Below are 27177 nucleotides of genomic sequence, written 5' to 3' on the forward strand. Positions count from 1 at the left end.
CGCATACTACTGCGCCACGGAGGCCGTCAGCTAGTTCTATATAAACTAATACTAACTACTAAGTAAATACTGGCTGACTTCTGAATGTTTAAATTTTGTGGTTAGCCTATACGGCTTTGGATTATGAGGTTCTGGGTTCGAGTCTTAAATGGCTATGTTATATACCTTTTTTCTTCCAAAAAATACTTACTAAAAATATCGGCTCTGAGTTGGGATGTTGGACTTGGTGATGCTAACATGATCCTGTGATGTCACCAAAGGACGAAGCCGGATCCGCTGGGCTTTAGTGGGTATTACGAAATCTCGGCGAGTCCCACATACCATTTCGGATAGGGATGCATAAATGCATTTCCCAGCGAAAATAAATTAAATGGTGATGCTAACATCTGTTATAGATAGTTACAATGTTAAACTAATTTGCGTCCATTTGTGTAGTTCATCGAACGTTCATAGTTTGAAAACTGTACAAACAGACTGCGCAATCCATTTGTACAGTTATAACGTTGCCGTGTTTGCCGAGCGCAAGACCGCCAAGCTATATTGGAGCAGCATGTTGGGTCTCTATATCCTCTCGTATAAAGGCCTGGATCGTGTACTGGGACGTTTAAGCGATTTAACGTTCCAGTACGATGTCGTGTAAAAAATCGAAAGGAGTGTGGACTTTCATCCTCCTCCTAACAAGTTAGGCCGCTTCCATCTTAGTATGTATCGTCACTTACTATTAAAGTGTCATTGTTTCAAAGGGTAACTTGTAAAGAATAAAAAAACGGCTAAGACTGACATACTGATAATGATGGTAATAAAAAAAAACAAAAACAAGAAATTATATATTATTTTACAGTATACAGCATTTTATTATCCAGAGTATTTACATAAGTTCACAGATCTAACTACATTATTTTAGTTATAACTACGATATGTAAAATATATCATGGACTGGTTGGTTTGAGTATATTAATATGGCTCAGTTACAAAAATTGAAACATCATCACTGACAATATAAATTCATAATAAACTTTTCTACACTAATTCATAACCGCTTATCACGGTGCCTTATGTCCTATTTGTACCTCGTTTCGCATATTCGGTTAATTTAAGTAACGATCTATATTCAAGAATACACAATTAAGTAGGTATAATAAGTATAGATAAATCTACAAAAATGCACAACGCCGGCCCGAAGTAAATTTTAAAATGGAGCAAGATCCAATTATGACGCCTCTCCTGTTTGTTCCATGGTTCCTAATGATATGTAGATACCTATACTACTATATAACATAATTATGAGTGTAATGTAATAAAAATGGAACGCGAAGATCTCGACCATACTCTGAGGTGAGCAATTGAATATCAGGCGCAGTACCGTCTACGGTTGAGAAGGATTATCAGTAGGCGCTCTCTGGGATTTGGCGCCTGGAGCGACTGCTCCATTCGCCGTATGGACGGGCCGGCCCTGACCTTGCAGCCCCTAAGAGCTAACTAAAGTCATTTAAAAATATTTCATGGTCAAATAAAATCACTATTACGAGTAGAGCATGTAACCCAAATAAAATATCACTCATTTATTAATCATTTCTGATTTTGTCCTTCAGGTAGGTCGCTTTCTTTCTTTTATATCTGTATTTTTACACAATAAAGTCTTGTATGTCTTCAAAATGGCAATATGTGATAATGATATCACTGATTTATTAAAAAGATATTGTCCTTCTGGTAGGTCTCTCAGTATTTTCACAGAAAAAAGGCAATGAGTACTATAAGTCTTCGGATTCCTTTTTGCTGGCAAGTCCTACAGTCTCTGGTTGTTCAGGGTTTTCGTCAGGAATAAGTGTGCCGTGTTTCCAGCCTGGTGGGTAGCCCAATTTTCTTACGTCGTCCCACCACTGTTGCTCCCCGTCGGCCCATATACAGTACACCACGTTAGTACCGACGAGCACTGCAAAGCACACCCAGAATGCCACACGCCATTGCGCCAAAGTGGACTGTAAAAAATAACAAATATTAAAAAAAAAAAAAAAAAAAGTTGAGAGGTGTCAAGGGACACGAAAATATCGCTATCGCTATCGATATCGATATCGCTATTGCTACAGCGCGCTCCAATTTAGACTGCATTGCATTCCATCAAACTTAATTTCGTTCCTCCTTTCTGATACCTGTATTTAAACTGATTTAAATTTTTGTTAAACTTGTGGTCATTCTGTGGTTTTCAATCGAGATGTCATAGATCTGACCCAAATTGGCTACCAGTTTGGGTCAATATAGAATTTTTTATTGTCTAAATTGACTCAAGGGTCTAATAGTAAGTAATAGTTATTGCTAGTTACCACCATACCCTATCGCCAAAAAATGCCTCCAAGCGATTCGGTTATGATGTCGCGTGGAGACCGTCACAGGTAGAATAAGGTTGTACCCTTTTTCAACTAAGCCTGCTTCCATCTTAGACTGCATCGTCACTTAGCATCAGGTAAGATCGCAGGTATTGAATAAAACAATGTTTTTGTTCATTTTCAGTGACTCCCAATAATTTTCATTTTGATTGACATCATCGAATCGAAGGTGAAAATCGAATAGGTTAAAATCTCCGAGTATACTGTCAATGTCAAATTGAATCCAAAGTACAATTAACGGCCCAAATAATTAAAAGTTACAAAATAAAACGCTGTCCTCGTTTAATTAAAACCGTCCTTCACTCCAAAATATTACTCGTCCGTAAATTTCTTCATTTCCGGTCAGTAATGAACTATTGTTTTGTATAAATAGGTTGGTATTTAATGTCCTATCAACAAGACCACCAAAATTCAGTGGCTATATTTGGCACGAGAAATACAAAATGTAACAACTTGACTTGCAGACTTGTAGTTATTGTTTTCGCTATTTGCGTACTTTGATATTTGTAAGGAGATTAACGTAATATAGGAAAATAAAGACAGTTGCAGAAAGTATGCCTAGCCTATGTTATAGGTGTGTACCTCTTCTAGGATACTTTATTTGTATGAAAGTCCTTAATTTTTTAATTTATATTAAAGAAGGTTTCTTCAATTTAATGATGTCATTAAATTCATGTAATCTTCTTTGATTGAATTTGTGATTCATTAGATACATCGCAATGATGAGACCGTTTTAAAATGTAGGCTATTATTTCAGTCATTACATTCACAACTTTTTCAGTGGATTATAATACAATTAATTCATCTTTTGGTTAAATAGTAACAATTTGCTTGAATCAAGCAATTTATTTGCCAGATAACTTTCCGCAAAAATAACAATTATTTGGAGAACAATAAGATACTTACGTCAGGTGTCAACAACCCGATAAGGTATGGTGTGATAATGCCGGCGAATGTGGAGGTAGTGTTGACGAGCGAGGTGAGGGAGCCGGCGTAGTTGGGGGCGAGGTCCAACGCGTTCACCTACGCAAACATCACGCATATTTACTTAATATCTCTACGGTTAAGAAACACTATACAATTGCTTAAAATAATTTAATATATTAGGACAATTATACACCGTGTCTGTGGCCACCTATATAAGCCACCGCGACATGCATGTCCAATACAGGGAATCGCTTAGTTATATTAAAAACGAATTCAAGCAAATTTACAAAAAAATGCTCGTTGTATAAGCACAGCCCAATGGGACCTCTTCGATTCGGAGACATTCATTTTAAGAACTTCATCACGTGCCTTAAACGGTGAAGGAAAAATATCGTAAGGAAACCTGCATACCTGGTAATTAAAGGAAAAAAAGAAAAAACATTTATTTCAAAACATTGTCCCACACTTAACCACTTACTACAATAATTGTAGTGCTCAATACTCAAACCGCTTAGTCTAAACATCAGAACACCACTGTGTCTTAATTAATTTCCGTAATTCTTAACGTGTGTAAACTCTGCCAATCCTCATTGGGTCAGCAAGGTGGACTATTAGCCTTAGCTCTCTGATTTTGTAAGGAGATTCGTGCTCAACAGTGAGCTGAATAGGGAAAGTTCATTGTGTTACTCACAATAAACTTTCCCTTCAGTATATTATTTAAAAAAAAAAATACCTTCATTCCGCTGTAAAATCCGCCCATTAACGCCATAGACAAGACAAAATAGACCATCGCAGCTGTGCGGTCGCAGCCGGCGTATGACGCCAAGATTATACATATCGCCGGACCAGTTGCAGCTGGAAAATTATAATGAAATTTATTAATAAGGTATCTATGTGTTATAATGTTAATGAGGTTAATAATCGATTCGCATCGGTATCGGATAAATCGTAAACCTAAGTGATCTTTTAAAAAATATATTATACAAACAACCCTGAATCCTCCTCCTTTTTGGAATTCTGTTAAGATGAGAAAAATCTGAAAATAGAGTTTATTTAGATTTTATTATTATATCACCTTGTGACCTTTGGGCCCTGATTTAGTAGTGCTTAAAAAAATCTCCGAATGATTTCCCTGCGGCTAGTTGCTTCGATACAGAAGGGCTGATTTTTTATGCAAAGCATAAGCCTGGCTTTCCAACGTGGACATGCAGCCAGTATTCTTGCCACCATTCCACGTGGGCATGATTTTTAGTATAAGTAAATAATTATAGTTTTATTAGGATAAGTTAGCATAAGTTTCCTTTTGTATTCTATGTATATCTATAACAATATTATTTCAATTATGTATTTTACTTTAATATTTGCAAAATCAAATTCACGCTTCATGTCGCGTTAGAGATTCTGTGCAATAGTATTTTGTAATATTATTAATCCTAAATTCCTCTGTGTGGGCCTGAAAAATATTATGTCGGATGGTGAGTCTGAATGCTTTCTGTATTCCTTTAAACCTACACTCAAGGTCACAAGTCCTGGGTCCTGCTCGAGACGTTTCCTCTACCACAAGTTGATGGCACAATTCTGGTCGCTGCTATCTGCTGCGTTACAATAGCACATGTATCCATTACCCGCTGAGTGCTAAGCTATTTTTTTTATTATTATTTACAAATTAGCCCTTGACTACAATCTCACCTGATGGTAAGTGATGATGCAGTCTAAGATAGAAGCGGGCTAATTTGTTAGGAGAAGTATGAAAACCCACACCCCTTTTTGGTTTCTACTCGACATCGTACCGGAACGCTAAATCGCTTGGCGGTACGTCTTTGTCAGTAGGGTGGTAACTAACCGCGGCCGAAGCCTCCCACCAGACCTGGACCAATTAAGAAAATCTCAATCGGACCAGCCGGATCGAACCCAGGAACTCAGTTTTGTAAATCCACCACTGCGCCACAGAGGCCGTCAAAAAAATTAAGGCTATTTTAAAAGTTTGTAAGAATACTGTACCTATAGTAGTATGAATGATTCTTCCAGTCTTGATTGTATGCCAGCCTTTCTTGTTGCATAAGTCACAAATAAAGCCGAACAGGAACGAAGACAACCACATAGCTATATAGGGCAGTGCGGTGAGGGTGCCGGTGGTCGCTATGTTGAATTTGAGGACATCGTGAGAATACTTCGGTAAATCTGTCACCATCGTGTAGTAACCCCAGTCGTGTCCAACCTGAAGCAATGTTTATCCATGTAAATAATATAAAAGTCATTAAATCGTTAAACTGTTTAATTAATTTAAAAATTCTATACTTATAATAAATCTGCAGAGAGGTTAATTCTGTATATGAAATAAGTATATTTCTAAAATAATTATCAGTGGGTAATTAGTGATCGATACTAATGCCAAAAATGCAATCACTACAATTCTTGTCTGTCTGTCTGTCTGTTCGTTACAGAAACAAAAACTACTCGGCGGATTTTAACGAAACTTTGTACAATTACTCTTAATACTCCTGGGCAGGTTATAGTATACTTTTTATCACGCTAGCATGAAAAGGAACAGAGCAGTGAAGGGCAATGTTGGGAAAACAGGAGAAGTGACTCTATTTTTACAGCGATATTGTACCTAAGAGCTGGATTAATGAGATCTATGGGCGAGACTCATCTAAGTAATATTTATAATATAATCAAAGTATATTATATTATGTAATTAAGTATAAACATTAAAAGACCTTCTCTATGGCGCACAAGTCGTTGAAGTGATTACGTAACCTCGGCAATAAACCGGTGAATTGCCATCAAAATGAGACCTTGGCATCTTTGTTCATTGTTTCGAGAGCTTGGGTGAATAAATACTTTTGTATTTGACTTCCTACACCTATATTATATTAGTAGGCTTATATCTATTTGTTAACTTAAACAAAATATAGCTTACATCTTAGTAATGTAGCCAATTTTGCATTTTCCTTCCAGCTAATAGAAAATCGTTTGCGATCGGTTCGGTAATCGGTTATAATAATAAGAAAAGAAGGCGAAGATCGAACCCACAACCATTGACCATTACAATAATTCCTTTAATCATGACATAGGTACCTAACATGCATAATGTTTAGTAGGCAATGTTGAATGTTGATGTACTGTAAATACAAAGAGAGATTTTCAAGCAATGCATTCAACGTTTCAATGAGTTGTTTTGTCATGCAGTTAGTATGTATACAGCTTTTTCATTGTAGGAAGTACTAGGGTTGTCACTATCTCATCTGTCTTTAACATTATTGATGGGAAATTGTGTCGTTTTGTTTACCTAATGAATGAATGATTTGATTGCTAAATCTATCCCCGATCCACTAAAATGAAATATTTGTACATAAATATTTTTGTATGAAATAAAATAAAGAATTGATAATTCTTTACCTACGCGAACATATTTGACGTATTTTAGCAAGTACAAGCAAATACAAAATGAGTACTTAAATATTTTTGAATCTCAATTTGTATATTTTTAACTTCTTCGTTCGTCCACTCAATTTGTATATTTTTAACTTCTTCGTTGACCCAACCTATTAACTTGTTATCCTGTTTTTTAACTTGTTCAACTACTTATAACGAATTCCTGCGTTCAAGGGTAGGATTAAAAAAAAAGTTTTCTTTAAAGAAATAATAATTCTCTTTAGCTACTCTGGATTGTGAACTCAGTGAAGCTCAATACGTCGCTATCTGCCATTAACAATATCCTCAATCATATAGCTATCTTTACTGTGTCTAACATTATACTAAGTCTAAGTCCACTGACTCACATTAGAACAGTGTTATGGGTTTAAGTCTCCTCTCCTACAAAAAAAAGTGCCCTGCAGTGAACTAATAAAATAGGCTGATAAAAATAATGCAGTTAATTATGATGATGAAAATATATTGTATCAGAAAGTGGCAACCCTAAATGCAGTTTGATGTAAATAACGCAGTAATCGTATAAGTTTACAAAGTTCTAACTTCCACAAGCGCCGGCCATAAACAGAACTTTTGCTTTGTAAAGCCCTACAGAGGCTGGAACGAATTTTAATACACAAGTTACGTCATTGGGGCCAGTGTTTAGCATATTAAGCGTTTCGCATAGTAAAACTAAACCTATATAACTTTGTATCCTGATTTAATATCTGTACTGGGTTCACATACTACATTAAGAGAACTAATAGCGAACGCCTGCGTATTCATATGTGTGGAATTTGGTTCTTCTATACATGTAAAAATTAATCCACATATCCCTTGGTCACGCCATCACGCGTGAACGGCTGGACCGAGTTCACTATTTTTTTTATGTGTTTGTTATTTTCAGGAAGGTTCTTATGACAGAAAAAAAATTAAAAAGGGGAAGGGTAAAGGTAGGGGTAGGGTAGGGGTAGGGTAGGTTAGGGGTAGTGTAGGGGTAGGATAGGGGTACCTAGTTAAAAGCTTACATCTAGTTTCACGTGGACGAAATCGCGGGCGTCCGCTTGTTTTTTATAAAAATGCCTAAATTTTATTTTAGTAAGACAACTCGATATAGTTCATTATCGAATTTACTAACTATAAACCAACATTTAAAAACTTGAAATTCTTAAGGTCTGAGTCTTGGAAATGTTTTTATGTAAATACTTAAGTATTTCAAAATATTTTTTTTGTCATAAATCCGCTTTTAAAACACAAACCGCTTTTCTGTTAATGTGTTATATTCACCGGAAGTAGTTGTATAATATGATAATAATACATAAAATATAGTTTTGACCTAGTTCCCATGCAAAAGAATGAGTATGTTGAAAGAAATGAACAGAATCGAAAATCGAAATATCACCGCCAACGTAAACCATATCAATGGATAAGATAAGGAAACCATAAAAACATTGTAAATATATCCATTTGGATGTTTTACGATTAGATTTACAACAACGGCGACATTTTGACGCAATACCTTGACCCTAAATTATGAGTATGTACACGAATAAATTACAAACTGAATGCACAGGTATATGCATAATTACCTTGAATTGTGTACGATTAAATAGTTGAACAAAGATAATATTACAACCATAATAACATTAACGGTAGATTATTTCACGTCTAAAACATATTATATAACCCTCGGGCATAATACTTTTCTGCTGGATGAAACATTTCTGTAATATTGACTACGTATATGTTGTTTGTTTGATTAAACGCGCTAATCTCAGGAACTACTGGTCTGATTTGAAAAAATCTTTTAGTGTTAGAGCCTATTTATCGAGGAAGGCTATAGGCTATATAATATCTCCGTATTCCTACGGCAACGGGAACCACGCGGGTAAAACCGCGCGTCGTCAGCTAGTGTAGTTATATGGATGCTCATTCTCATGCTGTTCAATTAGGATTTAAAAACATTACAAATAAACAAACATTTGTAATATTATTTATTTATTCAGTGCCTGTAATAGCCAGACCTTTGTGATTTTATAAAAGTTTATGAGCGTATTGTTACCACCACGGATATTAAGCGTTAGCTTTAGCGTTTTCTGTTCTATGGTTCCCACCAAACGGTAAGTACGGAAAGCAACTACCCATGGAGTTTAGACCTTAATGGCTTTAAGGAGGTATATAGGGTTTAAATATCCTTCAACCGTCCAAGTAGGTATTAGACTTTTTTATATTATTTTTAGATTCCCTAGTACTATATTAAAAATCATTTCCCTAGTCGCAAGCTACTTAGTTTCGTTCGAAAATTACTGTTAAAGATTAAACTTAATAGTTTCTATCAAAAAAAGTGCCACGAAGCTAAGTGTTTAGCAACAGGGGACACCATTCGTCTTGATATTCCGTGAAAGAAAAAAAACAACTTGAAACCTACTAGCTCCCAGAGCCACCACGGTTCTAACTTCATATTTGCCTACTGTTATTAGCAATAGTAGGAACAAAAACTAACAAACTTTGAGTTCTAATAATGACGAAGGTCTAGCAGTCACAGTCCAATACTGTAATAAATTGTATCGCTTTACTACTAGAATATAGGGCTTGCAATTCACTGTACCCATTACATTATACATTTTTAACCGACTTCCAAAAAGGAGGAGGTTCTACGTTCGGCTGTATGTATGTTTTTTTTTTTTTTTTTTTTTTTTTTTTTATGTATGTCCAGCGATAATTCCGTCAATTATGGACCGATTTTGAAAATCCTTTTTTTGTTTTGTAGGGTGTACTTCCAGGGTGGTCCCATTTTTTTCATGTCAGGATCTGATGATGGCATCCTGGAGAAATTGAGGGGAACTTTCGAAAGTTGTAGAGACGGCTAGTACGTTTGTTAGTGTTTCCATAAGGTATTTTAAACCACTACAATTTTATGAAGGTTTGGAGTTGGTCTGATGATGGAGCCGAAACACAGACGATGGAACTCGTCAAGGATTTACAGCAGTCGCCTTTTGTTTGGGCTTGATTAATTTGTATTGATGAGTACTTTCCACCTATATGGGTTGTGACTGTATTAAGGGTCTGGTGATGAAGAAGAGGGACAGTGAAGAGAACTCCTCGACGGTTCACAGTAGCTACCTTGTGTTTGGACTTGATAAATTTGTATTGATGAGAACTTTCCACCTAGATGGATTGCGAATGTATTAAGGGTCTGGTGATGAAGACGAAGCACAGTGAAGAGAACTCCTCGACGGCTCACAGTAGCTACCTTGTGTTTGGACTTGATAATTTTGTATTTATAAGAACTTTCCACTTAGATAGGTTGTGACTGTACACACGCAGTGGGTATGCTAACACTAAAAATAAAAAAATAAAAATTTTAATAAAAAAAATTCAACCGACTTCCAATTCAAAAAATAACTTTAACTAAAAAGCAAAAAATAACATCCTACCTATGTGCTACCTACTGATCAGTTTGAAGGCGGTGCCAAGCCAGTGTCGTGTTTTAATTAAAGCTGTTTCTGGAATAATCACAGAAATTTAGTTTAAACGTATTTAATTAAAACATCACTGGCTTGGCACCGCCTTCAAACTGATCAGTAGGTAGCACATAGGTAGGATGTTATTTTTTGCTTTTTAGTTAAAGTTATTTTTTGAGTTGGAAGTCGGTTGAATTTTTTTTATTAAAATTTTTGTATACGAAGGAATTTGCCAAGTCGTTTGTTGACTTCATGATTTTATTGATATTATTATGTAAGGCACATATTAAATTACGTTATTTACTTTCCTACTGTTTATACAGAGAAGAGGTAAAACAGATATCATGCAATACAATGTCTAACTATTGTAAACACTCGTATGATTGCACAGTTACAAGATAAAAATGTTTGTTGGAATTTTGCACAGTTTCGCATTACTTTGATGATTGTCATATTACTCGTCACGTACGTGACACGTTTTTATACAATACTAGCGGACGCCCGCGACTTCGTCCGCGTGAAACTGTATGTAAACTTTCAACTACCCCTACCCTACCACTACCCTAACCTACCCCTACTCTACCCTACCCTACCCCTACCCTACCCCTACCCTACCCCTACCCTACCCCTACCCTATCCCCTACCCTACTACTACCTTACTCCTACCCTACTATATAATAAAATATCAAATTTTCATCCATACGTCATAACATATCTGTCATTATACGTCAATTACATAGCTTTCATTTGCGTTTTGCGTTTCATGTCAAGTCACACGGGAATGCTGTCGAACGCAATAAAAAGTATCCTATGTCCTTCTCCTGGCTCTAAACTACCTCCCTGTCAATTTTCAGCTAAATCGGTTCAGCCGTTCTTGAGTTATAAGTGGAGTAACTAACACGACTTTATATATATAGATTGATATGAGGACAATCTAATTTATCTTTATGCAGTCTATTTTTATATTTTGTTTTTATTCCTGCTGTTTTGTTTTACTTTGAAGATTGTCATTTAAGACTGTATTTGAGTGTGATATTATTAAATGTGTACATATGAACGTATGAGACGAGACGAATATCTTAGCATTCCATAGATTCACCGTGCAGGTGCCGGGTCTATCGCGTGGTAGAGAGAAAAACACCAAGCAAAGTCCAGGACTTGTGACTACTGGATGTAGGGTTAAGGAATTCCTTGACGATCGATCAACACTCCCCTTCTCTGCTCGTCTTGTTCTCCCTACCTATCCAAATTTGGTAAGATCCTATTAGAGCAGCTTTGGACACTCGTTCTAATATAGAACTAAATGCACTTCTAGAGAGGCCAAGGTCTTTAAGCAAGTTATAAAGAGATTTTGCTGGTAATCCTCTCGCACCTACTTCTACGGCGTACTGAGTAACTACATAGCCATTTTTAGTTAGTTCATTTGTTAGGTCATAATATTTATACACTTTTAAACTGTAGTCCTTCGGAATGTTAGTCTCCCACGGCACAGTAAGCTCTACAAGTACTATTCTCTTTGTATGTTTGGACAAAAGGAAAATGTATGTTAATTTTAGTGTTAATGAGTATTAACACTAGAATTAAGTATAACAATCTATTAAAGGCTTTACGCAGACTATTTTTATATTTTGATTTATTCTTGGTGCTAAGTATGTCATCATTATTATCAGCCAGTTTTACCAAACAGGGTCAGGTCTCCCTTTTCAAAATATAGAGCATAAACTCCACCAATTTCTCAACTTAATGCTGAGAATTGTAAGAATAATAAATGTTTATGTAATATAGGTAAAATTATAAACTTCCAGTAGCAAATCCGGTTAACACTATAGCCGTAAATGATTATTAAATGTAACATAAGTGCTTAGCTGATAAAAGTCATAAAATCTGCATTTTCTATCTTGTCCCTGTATAATATCTTGTTGATAACAATCAAACGGTAATAAACAAAGTTATTATTGTTTTGTAATAAAATCTAATTATTTACTTTAGATAATACTAGCTCCGCCTCGCGTTTACCCGCGACAAAATATATGATTTTTCCTTGATAAAAGTAGCCTATGTGTTAATCCAGGCTATAATCTATCTCAATTCCAAATTTTAGCTAATTCGGTTCAGTAATCACGACGTGAAAGAGTAACAAACATTCACACCATCATAACTGTCAGTTTTTCGCAAATCTCGCAAAGACCATGGATTTTTGGAATAAAAAAGTAGCCTATGTGTCAATGTGGTCCACGAACCCCTGGGAGTCCGCGAGTATGTGTTGGGGGTCTGCGGTGTCATCTTTGGACCATAGATTAATTTAAATGCTAATATCTCGTAATCGCTACGCTTACTTAAAGCGAGCAGATTTTTTTCTTTTCGGATGAGATTCTAACTAACACAGATATGACCGGGACACTGTTTATTTTATTAAGGGGATCCGTGATGAAACTGTGCTTGATTTCCTAGGGGTCCGTGGCTGAAAAAGGTTGGCAATACGTTGTAAATTTTAACCAAATCGGTTCAGTAGTTGCGGTTTTATATAGAGTAACAAACATCCATACAAACTTTCGCGTTTATAATATCAGTAAGATTAATTCAAGCGCCTGGTGATAATTGCAACCAGAATGGCCTAAAAACAACCCGTTTGTAGGTGTGGTGTTGTATCAATTATCATTAGAAAGTGATCACTTACCGCCGCCCACACGAGGGCCCACACCGGCGCTGACCTCAATATCGCTTTCCAAGGAACTGGATCTTTGAGGGAACTGTTCTCCGCTGTCGTCACATTCTTATTCAGGTAGTTTAGTTCTTTCTTAGATATGTATGGGTGGGTGTTTGGAGTACTGTAGCAGGTAAGACTCTGAAAATATAATGGATAATGTTTATTTACAATCTATACTTATAATAAATCTGTAGAGAGGTCAATTCTGTACATTAAATATATTTTCAAAATAACTATCAGGGGGTGATCTTCTTCGATACTTATGCCAAAAAAATAATCAGTAAAATTTTTGTCTGTCTGTATGTCTGTCTTTCTGTCTGTCTGTCTGTCTGTATGTTCGTTATAGAAACAAAAACTACTCGACGGATTTTAATGGAGCTTAGTAAAATTATTCTTCATACTCCTGGGCAGGTTATAGTATACTTATCATCACGCTACGATCAATAGGAGCAGAGCAGTGAAGGGGAATATTGAGAAATTACTCCATTTTTTAAACTTCCGTCGCATGTGCAGCCATAATGGGTAGGGTAGGGGTAGGGTAGGGGTAGGGTAGGGCAGGGGTAGTTAAAAGTTTACATCTACTTCACACGGACGAAGTCGCGGACGTCCGCTAGTTAACAATAATTTAATATCATCATCATCATATCAGATAATGGACGTCCATTGCAGGACATAGGCTTTTTGGAGGGACTTCCAAACATCACGATACTGAGCCACCTGTTTCCAGCGAATCGCTGCGACTCGCTAGATGTCATAAATCCACCTGGTAGGGGGTCGGTTTACTAGTACGGGGTCGCCATTCCAGCAATTTGGGACCCGAACGTCCATCGGCTCTTCGAACTATGTGCCCCGCCCATTGCCACTTCAGCTTCGCAACTCGTTGAGCTATGTCGGTGGCTTTGGTTCTTCTGCGGATCTAATTTAATGTACCTTCCTATAAATATTTAATCCTAAACAACCCATAATATTATAATACTTACATAGTACTTAATCAATTCATTTTTTAGTTCTGAGAGACATTGTCTTATCACTAGGGAAACACAAGTAATTATAGAAGCAATGACGTACATAATATTACGTAAACACAATGAGTATTATAGCGGTACAAAATCCCATATTATCTCAGAGAACCACGTTGCCATCCGTCCCTGTCATTATTAATAATATTTACTTGCACAAAAAAAAAAATATAGTTCAAAATAGACTAAAAGCTTGTATGAACACACATAACTGCCAATCTAACTCTCCTAATGCTTATAAAGTATTCCTTAATCAATGAAAATACATTAAATGCGTACTCTCAAATCACGTTACTACAAGGTATCAGGGGCGATGGGTCCTAACAACATGATTCCTATCGGGTCACCTATTAAAAACCATACATACATAATCATTACGCTCGAAATAGGTACCTATTTCATATTACAACAGTATTTTTACAATCTGTACAATAAACGCCTCCGCGCTACTTAAAAAGCAGTAACTATTTATATACTGACTGCCTCCGTGGCGCAGTGGTTTGCGCGGTGGATTTACATGACAGAGGTCCTGGGTTCGATTCCCGGTTGACCCGATTGAGGTTTTCTTAATTGGTCCAGGTCTGGCTGATGGGAGGCTTCGGTCGTGGCTAGTTACCGCCCTACCGACAAAGACGTACTGCCAAGCGATTTAGCGTTCCGGTACGATGTCGTGTAGAAACCGAAAGAGGTGTGGATTTTCATCCTCCTCCTAACAAGTAAGCCCGCTTCCATCTTAGATTGCATCATCACTTACCATCAGGTAAGATTGTTGAAAATAAAAATAAAGTAAATAAGACGCTTGGTCTTTCTTGGCTAGAGATTTTCAGCCTTCGCTACTGTAAGGTATCAACTATAATTCTATACGTTTGCGGTTATACTTACCCACAGTGTAAACCACACAAGGCCGAATCCGCCGAAGAAATAGAACACATAGGCCCAGTCTCTGCCATCGGCGAGTAGTATGCCAGACATGTAGGAACCAAATATATTGCCTATCTGAGCTCCACCAAATACGAGGGCCCCTTGGAATGATCTCTCGTGTGGAGGCACCCATCTTGCCAACATGATCATGAGCGCTGGCATTGTTGGACCCTGTTGATAAAGTTATTTAGGTAATTAAAAAAACCGGTTGTCTGTAAAGTCGGTTTACTGACGATATTCGAACGTGAGAACGTCTTAAGAAAATACTGATGGAATGGTTGCATTTTTCAAAGGAAAATGTTAGTTTTTCTAAAATACTGTTTGATAATCTTTATAGACCAGAATATACTTTATTTCTAGTAAAAAATTTGGCATCCAGAGGAAACGACGCATGACGTCATCTTTTTTCGAGTTTGCAACTCCATCGAATTATAAGACGTTATCACGTCAAAAACGTAAAAAATGTTTTCATAAAAAAATAATTTAAAAATCATGTATTTTTAAAATTTTCCAAATGGCAAAAACGCTGTCGTCCATTTTGTGACGTCACAATGTTACTTGATGTACTATAAACGTCAAACTTATTGTTCACTAATATTTTTGTCAAACGCTCTATTTGTAAGGGATTTGATATAGTGACGTCATGAAACAGTTGAAATATAGACCATCATGGCCGACAGGCGTTTTGGCTCGTATTGTCAAAAACATATTTAAAATCTAAAATTTTCATGTAATGTATACTACGAAATAAACGAGCAAAATAAATTCATCCCCACTTTACATGTAGGGGAGGTACACTAAAAATATATTTTTCAAGATTTTATTTTACAACTTTGTTCAAATTAAAAATTTACATATTAACAGCTTTCTGGTAGTAATAGTCTATGCCCTAAACCGCGGACGGACGGACAGACGGACTTGACGAAACTATAAGGGTTCCTTGTGGACTACGGAACCCTAAAAAGTGTCAACTAGCCTATTGAAGGCCTTCTTCCCGTATGAGACACTATTGCAACGTATATATTTTGCTTGATTAATGAGACAGGTCTCCTGTGAGACTCGGACCTACTTTTACAGGGCTCTTGTGTTTGATCGGTCCTGACGTTCTACAGAAGGTTATAGACATCCTCGCCCTATTTGCCCTACTGCAAAACACATCCAAACTAAATAAATAGTTTGACCCGATACCTACTAGACGCTTCAACGCTGTTGCTAACGTATTAATTTGGCCTTCAATTTAATTATTTCAAAGTTTTAATTTGTTTTTTTAAGTTGCGATGTTTCCAGTCACTACTATGCCTATAAATGCGGAGGTTTCATTGCGTATTATTCAAAAATTAGTAGACGCCGCGCAGGTTCACCCGCGTGGTTCCCGTTCCCGTAGGTATACCAGGATAATTTATAACTTATAGCCTTCCTCGATAAACGGGCTATCTAACACTGAAATAATTTTTCAAATCGGACCAGTTGTTTCTGAGATCGTTCAATCAAACAAACAAACAAACTCTTCAGCTTTATAATATTAGTATAGATTTGCGTTACTATTAAAATAACATAGAAAATTTGTTTTATTTCAGCAGGAAATAATAAGTACTTAGTGTTTCATGAAATCCAATGTAAAGTTCTTTACTGGTATTTAGTTTTCGGTATTATTTTGGAAACAAGTACCTACTATAACTGTACCTATTTATAAAACATCTGTGTAAATACACAAGTTAGATAAAATGTGTAAATTTTAAAGATTTATAAAGAGCTGCTTTATTATTACACCGGTACAATTAAATACTTACACACTGATATTTTGCAATTTTATAATCGCTTCTAACTTACTAACAATTCTACTAATATTATAAACGCAAAAGTTTGTATGGATGTTTGGATGTTTGTTACTCTTTAACACCGCAACTACTTAATCGAGTAGGCTGAAATTTGGAATATAAATAGATTTTACTCTGGATTAACACATAAGCTACTTTTTATCCCGAAAAAATCCTTGGATTCACGAGATTTACGAAAACCTTATGATTTTGATGGTATGAGTGTTTGTTACTCTTTCACGCCTCGGCTACTGAACCGAATCGCCGGAAATTTGAAGTAGAGATAGATTATAGTCTGGATTAACACATAGGCTACTTTCTAAATTCCACGAAAAAGTAAATTCCACGTGGACGAAGTCGCGGGCGTCCGCTAGTACATTCATAATACAGCCCTGACAGGGTTTCCAATCTTGTTTGCACTTTTTCCAGCTCACAACAGGGCCAGGTATATACAACCTTATATGTCGCTTAAGCCCACCACTCTGTTCCAGCATATTTTTTTTATAGAACAAGATATTACCTCGCCCATCCCTTGTAGAACTCGAAGAATGAACAGCCAAGTGGCGCCCCCGCCTCGTATGACGATTGGTGTGAGGAACGTGAATAAGGCAGTGCTAAGGAGACCGACGCCCAGTGTCCATTTACCTCCGAACTTCTCTGCTAAATAACCCCCAGGAACTTGGGTCGCTGCATATCCGTAATAGAAGCCGCTGAGTATGAGCCCTTGTGTTTTCTCATCCCAATCAAAGATCGCGTACTAAAAATAACAATTTCACTTCATTATATGCTTTTTCAAATAAATTAATAATTATTTTTTTTTTAATATAATAACACATTAGTCGACTCATATAAAATTTAACACGTTCGCTGCAGAACGAGGTCAATTGACCTCGTACGTCTAGCTGCTTTAAGAGTTACAGGGTCGATGGACCCTCGTACTGCTAAATAATATAATATATGAGGTCAAAAAACCTTGTACCGGACCAGAGGAAAGTACAGAAAAATTAGTGCCGCAGCGAACGTGTTAATACAAACTGTATTAATTCCGTATAATACTTGGAATAAGGAATATACCAATTATAATAAAAAAATAGTAAAAGATTACTCGAGAAACTCACAAATTCCGTATTTTATTTATTTTTCCAAAAACAATTCATGACGTCGTTTTAGTAAACACTAGCTGATGCCGCGCGGTTTCACCCGCGTGGTTCCCGTTCCCGTAGGAATACGGGGATAATATATAGCTTACAGCCTGTCTCGATAAATGAGCTATCTAACACTGAAAGAATTTTCCAAATCGAGTCAGTAGATTCTGAGATTAGCGCGTTCAACCAAACAAACTCTTCAGCTTTATAATATTAGTATAGATGTTCTTGCAATGCATTTAATTGTTTTATTGACTTATTTTTAAATTATTAAATAACCGTATTAATTAAAACATATTGTGATTTGCACGTTCTTCCTATTACGTTATGTTGACGTGAGCCAAACACTAACCAAGTTACGAAGTTGTTCTTAGGAGAAGAACTAACAAGAACCGATCGGTTACGTGGTGAAAACTTTCAGTATCAGATAGCTTTATGCAATTAAAATGGTTTTTGACGTATGTTTCTGATAAATAACTTATTAAGACTAAGCTAAAAAAAAAACAATGATTGAATTGTTACCCGGCTAAGGATCAGATGAGTAATTTAAAAATATATCTGTTTTATTCTTACGTAATAAAATTTTTTTAACAAAATAATTTAACCGATTTCAAAATCACAAAAATAAAATAACATCGTATGTGCTACCTTCTGATCACTTTGAAGGCGGTGCCAACACTAAAGCCTTTAAATGGATTAACTAAAGCCGATTAAAGAACTACAGTGTAAGTCTGTGGGAGCTCTAAATCAGACAAATAAACTTCAACATACGCTTACGTTGGTGCCCTGATTTAAGTTTCAAAAAACCTGTACCTCAAACTTAAATCAGGGTCCCTCAGCACCAATGTAAAGAGACTTATATTAGCAAATAAAAATAAGTCGGGTTTTCCTTCCTGACGACTCCAGAACGCACGAACCGATTTCCACGGTTTTGCATTCGTTGGAAAGGTCTCGGGCTCCGTGAGGTGAAATTTAAATTATTATAATTTAAATAATAATAATTTCGTGAAATTTAGGAAAAAAATTCAACGTAGGGTAGGGCTAGGGTAGGGGTATGGAAGGGTAGGGGTAGGGTATAGGTAGGGTATGGGTTATGGGTAGAGGTAGTTGAAAGTTTACATCGAGTTTCAAGCGAACGAAGTCGCGGGTGTCTGCTTGTTAGCAATAAATTTCATTTCTTTTTCAATGTCACACGAAAGTCAGAAATTCGACAGGTAGCATTGAAATCTTTTTTTGAAAATAATTCTTTCATTAAACGTCACTAACAATGATTAATTTTTTTTTATATCTGGGATTAAGTGTAATAAGTAGTTTTCTTATACTTACTGGCTTTAGAACGGTTGTTGATGCGTTGCCAATTACTTCATCCTCAGGGCATGCGTATGGATCAAAATGGGCTTCACCACTTTTTGTACGGTTCACCATTTGTGTTATAGCCAAATTGAGACAAACTCTCATAGTATACGCATTGCAGACTCCGAGGAGGCCCATTACTCCTAATATATAGCGCTGAGGTATAAAACAACCTGAAATATAAAGGTGATTTTCTTTTAACACTTAGGGACCCGCGCTTCAAATTGCAACACAAACACTCGCTACCGGGTCCTGCGGACCCAGAAAATATTACGTGTTTATACAAAAACTTCTCAATGAAAGTGGTTGGTAATTTTAAATATGTCCAAAAAATAAACAAATATTTAATAAAATACGAATATTTATTGTTTTACTTAATTAAATAGTCACTATAAAAATATAACGAATCTAGGCATAGTTTTGTGAGTAAAATTTAAAACATAAAGCTGTAAATTCTGTAACGATATATTATTAAAAATCCTATGTAAGTAGTCGATTTATCTGGTTCTTTGTGTACATATTTCACATGCACATTATCATGTTTCCTGTTTAATTGGGACGGGATTTTTAATTCCCAATTAACCTCTAATTGATCCGATAAACTGATGGTCGATTTCCTGAATAATGAGGATATACTATATTGCTTCCATAATTTGTATGATTTATATGTGAGCCGTGCAATTTAATGAAGCAATTATTATATAACTTATTTAAAAAAAAGTCGGTTGTCTATAAAGTCGCTTCAGTGACCATAGTTGAACGTGACAACGTCGAAAATACTGATTGAATGGTTGCACTTTTCAAAAAAAATGTTCGTTTTTCTAATTTTAATAATCTTCATAGACCAGAATATACTTTATTTCTTGTAAAAAAAGTTGGCAACCCTAGAGCGAGGGAACGACGCATGACGTCATCTTTTTTTAATTGTGCAGCCGCCACCATCGAATTATAAGACGTTGTCACGTCAAAAAGGGTGTACGTATTTGACTGACACACCAAACAATACCTCGATCGAAGAGCTTTTTAACGTTGCTAGTATGAACGTAATTAGAAATTACTGTTACTTGATTGGCATTTGCAATTTACTGTATTTATAACTTAAATATTCCTAAATTAAATATTTCGTGCGTAAAATATAATTAACACTAGCGGACGCTCGCGACTTCGTCCGCGTGGAATTTAGTTTTTCACTAATCTCTCGGGAACCATGGATTTTTCCGGGATAAAAAGTAGCCTGTGTGTTAATCCAGGCTATAATTTATCTCAATACCAAATTTCAACTAATTCGGTTCAGAAGTCGAGGCGTGATCATTAAATCAACAGTTTTCACAAATCTCGGGAAACCATGGATTTTTTCGGGATAAAAAGTAGCCTATGTGTTAACCCAGAGTAAAATCTATTTTCATTCCAAATTTCAGCCAAATTGCTTCAGTAGTAGCGGCGTTAGAGTAACAAACATCCAAACATCCATACAAACTTTCGCGTTTATAATATTAGCAGGATAAGATAGTTCACAAAGTATTCTCTTTGCGGAACCTTAGGTATATCATGGACTTATCGGATACTAATAATTACATGACGAGATTAGATAAAAATAAATAGGCAAGGTTAAAATTACTACAAGATACTTTATTACCGTAAGGTTAACCTTATCTAAAATCAATATTTTCCTTAAAAAATTCAAAATGTTAAATACTAGGAGGTAGGTACTAAGTAATTTCATTTATTTGCAAAATAATAAATAAAATATTATAGTCAACTTTATTGTTAGGTACATTAACCTTTTACAGTAACTTAGTGTTTATACAAAATACGTAATAATTATGTAAAATTGTTATTTTGCGAAATTATCCTTAAGAGGCAAAGTATATTATAATACCGCAGTATGTGACCGCAAATAACTCTTAGCTTGATTCATCGCTGTTAAAATGTTTTTCACCAATTGTCTTAGAAGTTCATTATAATGGCTTACGAATACTTTTAGAATACTGTAGATTTTGTTTACTTCGTAATAATGAATTGCATCTTTATGTTATTCAACCAATCAACAAAATATTTGGTAAAAATGAAAACCCAACAATTAAATAAGAAATTTTTTTAAATTTATTACCTCAGGATTCGTAGCTGAGAAGGTTACGAGCCAAATAGAACAATATATTATAATAACAATAATAATCGAAATTTAACTAGTAATTTGCTTCATTGGTCCAGCGGTTAACGTATGTGGTTTCGGATCACGATGTCCTGGGTTTCAATCCTGGGTCGGAATATATAAGTTTTTCTTGCTTCTAAGAAATTTTCAGTTTAAATTCTCTACCCTGAGTTGGAAGGTTAGTGGTGTTATACCTCATACCTATTTAGCGGTTCATAACACTAACTACTATAACTAAAATATCAGCTGATGTTGTTTTTAATGAACTTCATATTATTAACTTAAGAATATATATATATATATATATATATATATTAATAATATATATATGGAGTATATATTCCCTCTCCTATAAGAAAGAAAGTCTTTTAATATTTAGGTAGTCTAAGCCCAGCCAGAATAATTAAATATTCAAACTAAAGTTCAATATTTAAACTGCCGAACGTAGAACCTCCCACCAGCCAAGAAGACACCTTTTTAGAAGACGATTAAAAATAGTAGACTAAAATATTTTATGGCATTTGTTACTTAAGCATATTATTATATCTAGGTTACGTTACGTTATCAACCCATAGTCGGCTCACTGCTGAGCTCGAGTCTCCTCTCAGAATGAGAGGGATTATATCTAGGTAATGAATTAGTAAATACACAATCGCGTACAAATAGTCGATGACGTTCCGAGAAACATGTGCAATTCATCCGTAGGAGTTCGCTTTATAATGACAAACAGATCTACACTATCCTGTCTATTATTAGCGTTAATTAAAACTATCGGACCCATAATTAATTAAAGAGAGTACGTAGTTAGTTGACTCATGTGAATACTAATATCATCATCATCATCATATCAGCCGATGGACGTCCACTGCAGGACATAGGCCTTTTGTAGGGACTTCCAAACATCACGATACTGAGCCGCCTGCATCCAGCGAATCCCTGCGACTCGCTTGATGTCATCAGTCCACCTGGTGGGGGGTCGGCCAACACTGCGCTTACTAGTGCGGGGTCGCCATTCCAGCACTTTGGGACCCCAACGTCCATCGGCTCTTCGAACTATGTGCCCCGCCCATTGCCACTTTAGCTTCGCAACTCGTTGAGCTATGTCGGTGACTTTGGTTCTTCTGCGGATCTCCTCATTTCTGATTCGATCACGCAGAGATACGCCTAACATAGCTCGTTCCATCGCCCACTGTGTGACTCTCAGCCTTCTAAATGAGGCCCATAGTTAGCGACGTAGTTAGCAAATACTAATATAAACAATATTAATTTCGTAAATTACTTGTAATAATGGTTCGAAATATTATCAATTTTAATAATAAAGAAGATCACTTTAGATAGTTAAGTCATAGTCTTAATCATCATTCTCAACCCATATTCGACTCACTGCTGAGCTCGAGTCTCCTCTCAGAATGAGAGGGGTTAGGTAAATAGTCCACCACGCTGTCCCAATGCGGATTGGCAGAATTCACACACGCAGAGAATTCTCTGGTGTGCAGGATTCCTCACGATGTTTTCCTTCACCGTTTGAGACACGTGATATTTAATTTTTTAAATATAATAGACTCAAAATTTTAAAAAAATATATGCTTGCTGTCTAATGGTCGGTTGTATTGTCTATGTCGCTTTCTCTTTGATCCCAATCTTAACTAACCCCGCAAGTGCGTTTTGGGTCATGCACGGTGTATTGTTCCGTAGATTTAATTACCTCTTTAAACCATTATTTAATGCAAAAATACCGACACTGAGAAAATGAAATAATATACTTCTTAGTAAATAAGCTTAGACATATTAATCTTAATAAACAATTACAAATACTCTCGTAGAATATATGAATATATAATATTCAGAATCAAAGATCAGCTTTCGCCTCGTCAAAAATTAGTAAATAGGTTATTTATCAAGCTATTATTACAAATAATTATGTTTGAAACATAACAACGGACATAAGATTGGGATCAAAGAGAAAGCGACATAGACAAAACAACCGACCATAGACACCAAATATATACATTTTTTTAATTTTGAGTCTATTATATTTAAGAAATTGAATATCATGTGTCTCAAATTGTGAAGGAAAACATCGTGAGGGAATCTGTACACCAGAGAATTCTCTGCGTGTGTGAAGTCTGCCAATCCGCATTGGGCCAGCGTGGAGGACTATTGGACTAACCCCTCTCATTTTGAGAGAAGACTCGAGCTTAGCAGTGAGCCGAATACGGGTTGATAATGCTGATGATGATGATGATATTTAAGTTACATTTTTAGCCAACATCCTCCCTTAGTCTCAACCCCATCTTCGCTGCACTATATTCTACCTTCGGCTGTGATGTGGACTTCGTCAAAACGTCTGCGACCATCAAATCAGTTTGTATGTACACCTCGATGGACTGTACAAGTATTTTGTCACATTCGCTTCAGTTAAATCTATTTAAACTTTAAGATTTTTATATTTCCTTAAACCGTTGAGCTTTAAGTAATCCTTAGGTACTCTTGATCCTTTTAACCTTACAAGTGTCACTTGGAAAATTTCGCAAAAACTCTACCGATGAGAGAGAGTCCAAAGGCTTGGAAAATGAATGCCTTGAGAGCTTCTTTGAGAGCTGTTCCCGATCTCGTTTCAGATTTTGTGAAGTGGACCGCGGCTTGTGAGTATTATACTGTATGTATTATAATACTTATAAAGATACTATGGCCCTTATCCATTTTCTGAAACCCTGGCATTGATCAAAGCGGCTTATTAATCGTTATTCAACGTTATTGTCAAAGATCTGACATCAGATTTTAGATAATTGTCAAAGCTTTGAAAAACCCATAATCTATGCTTTACTATATGTATAATATATATATATATATATATATATATTCTTTATAGTATAAATATATATACTATAAAGAGTTTGTGGTATTGTAGGGGTAACCTCTTAATCTACTAAAAGATTTTGAAAATTCTTTTACCACTAGAAAGCCAAGTTATTTAAAAGTTAAGTCTAAATTTATAAGTTTCCAGGGTATCAGGCATAATAGGTAATTGTAGGTAACAAATTGTAATGTTTTCATCAATTGTAAATATTGTATGATTTTGTTAAAAGAGCAACTGTTGAGTTTCTTGCCGGTTTCTTCTCAGCATAACCTGCCTTCCGAACCGGTGGTAGAATCTTTACAAATAGTCAACTGACGTATCAAAAGTGCTTGTAAACTGAGCCTACTTCAAATAAATTAATTTTGAATTTTAACCTAAGCGTTGGTTAGCATTAAGTTATATTGTTTTCCATCTCGAATTCAATTATGACAATTTACAAACGATAGTTTTATTACAGTTACAATAATTGGCCAGCTATACTATTTAGAATCTAGACAGGATAGCTGGCCAGTTATCTAGATCATTGATAATAATTTTTAGGAATTCGTTTAAATTTATATATATTTTTTATTAACTGCAAACTTTTCAATTTTGTACCACAACAACAAGCTACAGTTGTTAATAGTTGAAACGGATAATAGGCGGAACCAATGGCTGAATGCGTTCCGGTACGATGCTCGTAAATAACAACAATGTGAATAACGTGGTACGTAACGTAATTTTACGTAAACATATCTTATCTATCGTTATAGTCTGGTCACTAACTGGGATTGGGGTTTATCTGCGTGATCGAATCAGAAATGAGGATGGACCGATGGACGTTGGGTTCCAAGGTGCTAGAATGGCGACCCCTCACCGGAAAGCGCAGTGTTGGTCAACCCCCCTATAGGTAGACCGAGGACATCAAGTGGGTTGCAGGTAGCAGCTGGATGCTCACGGCTCGAGACCGTTTTGTTTGCAAGTACAAGCAGGAGGCCTATGCCTAGCAGTGGACGTCCATCCACTGTTAATGATGATAATGATATCTTGTTATATTTAAATGAATATAACAAGATAGCACTTGACTTCGTTAATTTTGATCATTCGTTCGTATCATGGTTCTATACCTACTAAATTAATGTTGACATCTAATTCATTTGGCTTAACGTAATTTTAGGTCAAAATAGGGCGTCAAAATATTAGTCGGCAAAAAATATAATAAGTGTTTGTCTCAAAGACTTAGGTAAATCTCATTTCGCTTTTTAAACTTAAGCAACCATAGGTTCGTTAGTTATTAATTATTCGTTAGTTAGTTATTATTAATATAGCATTACTATATTAATCTAATAGATAGTGAAATTATTCTAGGTAACAAAAATAAGGCATTCATAAATCTATTAATAAAGTATTCATTGTTTTACAGTAGCTTCAGACTCAGAGCAGGTTGATCGTCTTCAAGATTTTCGTTTATTATTTCGATTTTCGATATTCAATTAAAATATACTTACATGATCGCAAGGTACGTGTCAAAGCAGTGTCTTTTCTTTTCGGGACCTGCGTTTTCAGACCAAGCAGGTTATGAGCTTGCACTTGGTGGTTTTCGTCCATTTTTAGGGACAAAACTTAATTAGTATTCCAACTCACTCCAACAATTCCTTAAAAAAATGCAATTGTCCCTGCAATTATTTTTTTTTTTTAATTTTTAAATATAATGTATTATTTTTATCAGCAAAATTGTAACACGGTCATCGTGGTCATATTTCAGCACGTATTATCACTATGAAATGTTTACGACACAATAAATTTATATTCTCTTTAATAATTTAGTTATCACAATCTTTTTTTATTGTAATAAAAATCTGTTTCTAAGCATAAAAAAGTTTATGAAAAGTCATATTTATTGGTGTAAATTATTATATTTATACCTGAGGGCGTAGTAGCGATGTAGATAATAAGCAAGTTATCTAAACTTCAATGATTAAAAAAAAGTTAAATTTCTCTACACGACGCATTCATTTTTCTAACACAAATTAAAAAAAAATCACTAACAACAAATCAGTGTCTTATTTACAACAATACATGTGACTTTTGCATTTAATTAGCAATAATAGTTTCGTATACACTGATAACTTAATCACACGAGAGTCAATCACACATTCACTTTACATTATGAAATCGAAGCACCCATTCACAACATAACAAGTGTGTACACATTACACTGAGATAGTACACTGTACAGTCATGTGGCGGTTTTTATATCGTTTTTATCAATACATTTGTTGATCGAAGCCTGCGCAGACGCGTGTAGTCGGCAAGCACATGGCGAATATTGTCGACTATACCTTTAGGTCGATTAACCGCGCTAAACCGACGCAACTAGTCGACCTTGGACTCGGCTCCATGCCCACTATGACAGCCGATTCGAGTTATAGGCAAACTATACTATTACTGTGCGCTGTAGCATGGTGCGGGTGACATTTGGCTTCATCACAGTAGAAAGCCGGATCCGCTGGGTTTTACTGGGTGGGGCGAAATCTCAGCGAGTCCCACATACCCTTTCGGAAGGGATGCGTAAATGCATTTCCCAGCAAAAAATAAAAAGGGTGACAGTTGCCTTATGACGTTCATAATACGTACTATTATCGTGAATCGCGGATAACTTTTTTTATTTTTTTATTCTTTACAAGTTAGCCCTTGACTACAATATCACCTGATGCTATGTGATGATACAATCTAAGATGGAAACGGGCTAACTTGTTAGGAGTAGGAAGACAATCCTTTCGATTTCTAAACGACATACCGGGACTCTAAATCGCTTGGCGGTACGTCTTTGCCCGTAGGGTGGTAACTAGCTACGTCAAAAATCGGAGCTACCATTATAAAGATCTTAATTAATTTATAATAAGATAAGAATATTAAAATTATGTTTAAAAACGTAGGTATATCATATTTTATGTAGTATGTAAAAGGGTTAGAAGATTCTATACCGTCCTATTCTAGAAACTTGCGGTATCTACTAGTATTCTACAAATACT

At 35.8% G+C, this 27177-nt stretch overlaps 1 protein-coding gene across 2 annotated transcripts; it reads right to left on the reverse strand.

Annotated features, from left to right (window-relative positions):
- Positions 1 to 831: 831 nt before the first annotated feature.
- Positions 832 to 26478, reverse strand: LOC112049677 (putative inorganic phosphate cotransporter). 2 transcript variants are annotated; one of them, XM_052884512.1, is made up of 10 exons: positions 26068 to 26478; positions 25651 to 25797; positions 19125 to 19324; positions 17174 to 17410; positions 14798 to 15007; positions 12867 to 13034; positions 5313 to 5529; positions 4045 to 4166; positions 3291 to 3407; positions 832 to 1979 (listed from the first exon to the last, which is right to left on the reverse strand). In XM_052884512.1, exons 2-10 carry the CDS (start codon positions 25748 to 25750, stop codon positions 1752 to 1754), a joined length of 1599 nt encoding a protein of 532 aa, XP_052740472.1. In that variant the 5' UTR covers positions 25751 to 25797; positions 26068 to 26478; the 3' UTR covers positions 832 to 1751. The 2 variants fall into 2 exon arrangements, with proteins under 2 accessions (XP_052740472.1, XP_023943435.2); XM_024087667.2 differs by having other exon boundaries at positions 25651 to 25818.
- Between the last annotated feature and the right edge of the window lie 699 nt (positions 26479 to 27177).

The sequence above is a fragment of the Bicyclus anynana genome, chromosome 11, assembly GCF_947172395.1.
Source record: "Bicyclus anynana chromosome 11, ilBicAnyn1.1, whole genome shotgun sequence".
In the NCBI taxonomy this organism is placed as follows: Eukaryota; Metazoa; Arthropoda; class Insecta; order Lepidoptera; family Nymphalidae; genus Bicyclus; species Bicyclus anynana.

Excerpts from the sequence above, each read along its gene's own strand:
- LOC112049677 (XM_052884512.1), bottom strand. The coding sequence starts at position 25,750 with ATGGACGAAAACCACCAAGTGCAAGCTCATAACCTGCTTGGTCTGAAA. Across the intron at positions 13,035-14,797 it reads TTGTGTGGTTTACACTGTGG|AGTCTTACCTGCTACAGTAC; the intron begins GTAAGTATAACC and ends TTATATTTTCAG. Across the intron at positions 1,980-3,290 it reads TCGGGTTGTTGACACCTGAC|TCCACTTTGGCGCAATGGCG; the intron begins GTAAGTATCTTA and ends TATTTTTTACAG.